The sequence below is a fragment of the Sinocyclocheilus grahami genome, unplaced genomic scaffold, assembly GCF_001515645.1.
Source record: "Sinocyclocheilus grahami isolate Dianchi unplaced genomic scaffold, SAMN03320097.WGS_v1.1 scaffold103.1, whole genome shotgun sequence".
Lineage (NCBI taxonomy): Eukaryota > Metazoa > Chordata > Actinopteri > Cypriniformes > Cyprinidae > Sinocyclocheilus > Sinocyclocheilus grahami.
Window position 1 is genome coordinate 486,388 of NW_015505282.1, and position 4,654 is coordinate 491,041.

Here is a 4,654-nt window from a genome sequence, read left to right on the forward strand (position 1 = left end):
CTGCTCTTAATTTTCATCGATGACTGCAGTGTTAATAATTTTAATTATAGGCCTATAATTCAATTGTATAAATTAATAGACCTGTTTAAAAAAAACTTTAAAAAAACATTCTCAATGAGTAGCCTAAGCTAATAGCCTAAATTTTAATTATCATCACAGCGCGCCATACGAACGGCATAGTCATATAGACTATGATTTAACAAAAACAGATTTTGTTATTTTTAGTTAAAGTAAATTTTTGTTGCTTGTCTGCGCTCGTCCGCCGCCTTTTTTCTCGCACATGTTGCTAAGCATCCTTATCCTTTTCTCCGATAAACTGAAAATAACAGGAGTGTGTCCATCTCACAAATGCAGAATCCGTATCTGCAGTCATCTCAACCATCTAATTCCAGCAACAGAAGATAGACTAACTATTTTACCCGTGGAATTTTTTCTCTGGTGCTGTTTTGCGGTGTTAATAATATGTTGTTGTAACTTGCGTTACTGAGATTGTAACGAGTAATAATATTACCCAAATTTTATTAGTAATGCGTTATATTACTGCGTTACAGCAAAACATAATATACTACTGTAATATTATTACTTTTGTAATGCGTTACTCCCAACACTGTTCACAACTGTTGTGATTTTATCCACCAGGAACTTACTGGATAGTAAAAAGCGATCGCTATATGGAATAATATGCACAGGTGACTCATGCTCAATAACATATTGAATCAATTCTGATTTTATGTTTGGAAAATAGAAGTGTAGGGAACACCAACATATTAAAGTGATATCTCTATTTGTCCTATAAAGTACTACAATCTAAAATGACCATAATCCGGTGGAAGGAAGGCAAGAAAATTGCCCTGGGTACAACAGTGGCTCTCAGTGCTGTTTATGTTGGGTTTCCAGAAGCCATTAGACACGAGTGAGGTTTAATGTAGGTACAGGGCATGTGGTTTGTATAAAGGCATTAACCTTTGGCCATTTCCTTGTAATGAAAGGAAATTACATTTGAACAGAGTTTTATTTAGCAGTGCTGAGGCAATGTGAGAAGCTGTGAGCTCAATGAATAATGTCAAGCTCATTAATCTGAAAACACATCTTACCTGTGAACATCTCCTGTGGTCCTCACACCAGTCCAACACACGGTCATTCTGAAAGAGACCAAGAAACACATACAAATGATTACAATGACATCACAAAGTTTCAGATTACTGAGTATGAAATAGAGGGTTCATCTTTTAAGGTTGCTCACACACTAGAGAAAGCTTTGACAGATGGGAATGTATAAGATGTATTTTAAGGATTGCTTGGAAGATTGTGGTCAGTTTGACATTGAGCAGGAATACAGCAAACAGGATTTCTGAAGGCACGATTATGTCTCATAGTGCAGGCATGGATCTAATCACAGTGTAAACATTTATTAAACAAAAACAAGAAGACAATTTCAGAAATTTTTGAAGCACTGTTCTATGAAGCTTTGAAACCGTTGCAAATCATTTGAACCAGTTATATGGAGTGATGTTGGAGTGAAGTCACACGATTCAGTAAATAAGGCTTTGTTACATCATAACTGGTTCAAAATGTTAGTGGTTCGCAGCTAGTGTACAATGTCTATGAATCCATCAACCACTGTTTACATGTTTTTTTTTTAACCTGACCTCAGATCAGTTTTGTGACATTTTAATGACACATTTGTAGAATAAAAAGGAAGAGTTGTAGATAATAGTCTCTTATTGGCCTGATTAACCAAGCGCTCCATAAAACAAACAAAACAATCCCTACAGTTTAATAAAATAACAAATATTATGTAGACTATTTGTATTTAATTGTACTAGATGATTTGTTGATTGCATTTAATAGAATACACTTTCTGTAAAGTATTTGCAATTGGTTTGCAAAAGGAGGCATCACCAGTGTTGTGAGTGCTGCAAAAGCGAATCATTTTGCAAAGCGTCTGGTTTAAATCATTTATTAACTGAAGTCTTGAAAAACTTTGTTTGTCCCACCATTAGAAGAAGGTAATCCCAAAGAACTGCAAAAACCAATAGGTTTTTTAATAGTTGAGTTAAAGACAACTGAAACCGAGGGCTATACATTTACTTAATGACAAGAACTAAAACAGACACAGGTGTGCATAATAAAAAAAAACAAACAAAAAAAAAACAGTTAAAACAAGGAAAGACACATAGGAAAAGTAAAGACAGATACAATGGAATCAAAAATAAACGTCAAATTAAGAGTTTTAGAACATAAAACTCCACAGAATAAACATGACAAATTGAACCCATCTCTTTTAAATTCTAATTGATTAACTACATTGAGTTAAAGTTAAAGTTACAATTTTGAAATCACTGTCTGATGAGTCATCTCTTCGGCATATTTCTACAAAAGTTTCAACTGTTTAATACAAGAGCACCAGTTTCCTGTCATTTATTACCGTTAGACGACTATGATATATATCTGCCATAGGCCTACAGTGGCATTTAAAGCCTGAGGTCAGAATTCCTTCCAGCGTAGGGCGACATGGGCAAGAATGAATCATGTATGAGGAAGTAAACACACCATAACCACAGCCTCAAGCATACGTCAACACCTAACCAAACCTTGTTTCGGAAAAGTGGTGATGAGGATTTAACCATAGCTAATGAATGACGGTCCAGAGTGTCTGTGTTTAGACTTCTATTATGTCACAGTGTCTTTGGGAATGAGGGGACGGCAGACACCACAAACACAAAGACTTCTTTGTAACTTCATGTAAAATGCCATCTGAATGCTGCTCTGAAATGATGGCAAAGGCAAACATATATAAGAGTAATCATCATGCAGGCGAACGCCGCAGTAATCCTCCAGACACTCACACTGGTAACCAATATTTATCCACAGCAAACGTGAGTCACGCCTCCTCTGAGGTCCCACAAGTCTTTTGTGAGGTTTTAATTAGGACTTTAGGGACAGAGAGAGCTCATTGTGTGTCATGGAGTCTCCAGTAGTGATATCCAAAGGAATGCTGGAGCGTAACATCATCTCAAGAGATCACATCAAGGCTAAATCCTTCTTGATGAGCTTCCCAGACTAAAGCTCTCACTCCACACCTTCAAACTAAACCAACTAAACCCATAACACTTACAGGTCTGTTTCACAAACTTTCATGAAGAGATAAAAAAGAAATCCCCTTAAGTTTGTTTTAGATGTTTTTTCTTTAAACACAGAAAACAAGAAGATAAAATTGAAGTGAAATCCTTAGTCTTAGGGGCTGAAAACATGTCCTGCCCACTTAAGAGAGAACAGAGCTTTTTCCCTTAATGAGAGATTTAGATTGAACCATAAAAACCATTTATCCAACAGATAAAAACCTTCTACCAAAATAAACCGACTGTAAGCTGCTATACATCACTGTCACGGTATATTAAACAACCATGAGTAATCATCAGTGCGGTTCATGAACTGTAATGTGTTTGCTTAGACAGATGAGGATAAATATATGACGGAGCTAAAGCTCAGCTCAAAGGTCTGTCTGTGCCATGTGTCTTCTGAAGTCCAGCCAAAATAACATACAATACAATTACCATTCTTACTGATTTCGATCAGAAATGCATTGTTAAAGGAATAGTGTAGCAGCAAATTACAAATCATTATTTTCTCATCCTCATGTCGCTCCAAATTCATATTACTTTCTTGTGACCATCAGAACACGAAAGAAGAATTTTGATAAGTGTTTTGGCTGTTTTTGTCCATTTTATGAAAGGCAGTGGTACTCAGAACTTTCAAGCTCCAAAAAAAGACATTAAGGTACAAAATTGTCTTTATTCATTTTCAAATCAAACTCAAGAGTCACCCAAAGAGAACAAACCTCATTGGTTCTCACTCATGAAGCAAGCATGTTTGCCATATTTGCAGAACTCTATATATGTGTTGATCAGGGTTTATTTTTCTGTAAAAGCCCAGATGTCTCTTATATATATACTTGAATAAAATCTGGGACAACCAAAATGTTGACTCTTCAAAAAGACATTGTAAAAGTAATCCACATGAGTGGTTTTATCCAAGTCTTCTGAAGAGACATTTTGGCTTTTATATAAATAAACCCTGATCAACGCACATACATAGAGCTCATCAAATATGGCAAACATGCTTGCTTCATGAGCAAGAACCAGTGAGGTTTTGTTCTTGCACGTCAAGCAAGTATCTTCAGTGTTTACCGTATTTAATGTATCTCAATGTTTATATAACTAAATAAAAGCCTGTAATTAAATCTGTTCATCATATAAAGCGATCAAAATTTATTTTTTGGTGACCCAAATTTTGGTGATTTTTCAATTCTGACAACTGATGAAATAACATTTTATATATATATATATATATATATATATATATACAGGTGCATCTCAATAAATTAGAATGTCGTGGAAAAGTTCATTTATTTCAGTAATTCAGTAATAATTGTTCCGCTGCAGAACCTCCAGAGGTGTCAGTAGTACCCACCGGTGAACTTTCTGCTCGTCCTGTTTCGGCCAAGGAGGCCATCTATGAACACTTTGCTCGTCCTGTTCCGGCCAAGGAGGCCGTCAATGAACTCTCTGTCTGTTCTGTTCCGGCCAAGGAGGCCGTCTATGAACTCTCTGTCTGTTCTGTCCCGGCCAAGGAGGCCGCCTATGAACTCTCT

General features: G+C 36.1%; 1 protein-coding gene across 3 annotated transcripts in view; it reads right to left on the reverse strand.

Moving 5' to 3' along the window:
* Positions 1-4,654, reverse strand: part of LOC107588425 (anosmin-1-like) — a 77,686-nt gene that overhangs the window by 57,227 nt on the left and 15,805 nt on the right. For all 3 annotated transcript variants that reach the window (XM_016276505.1, XM_016276504.1, XM_016276502.1), the window contains exon 2: positions 1,095-1,142. In XM_016276505.1, coding sequence (XP_016131991.1) covers positions 1,095-1,142 — 48 coding nt within the window. The remainder of the gene's footprint in view (positions 1-1,094; positions 1,143-4,654) is intronic.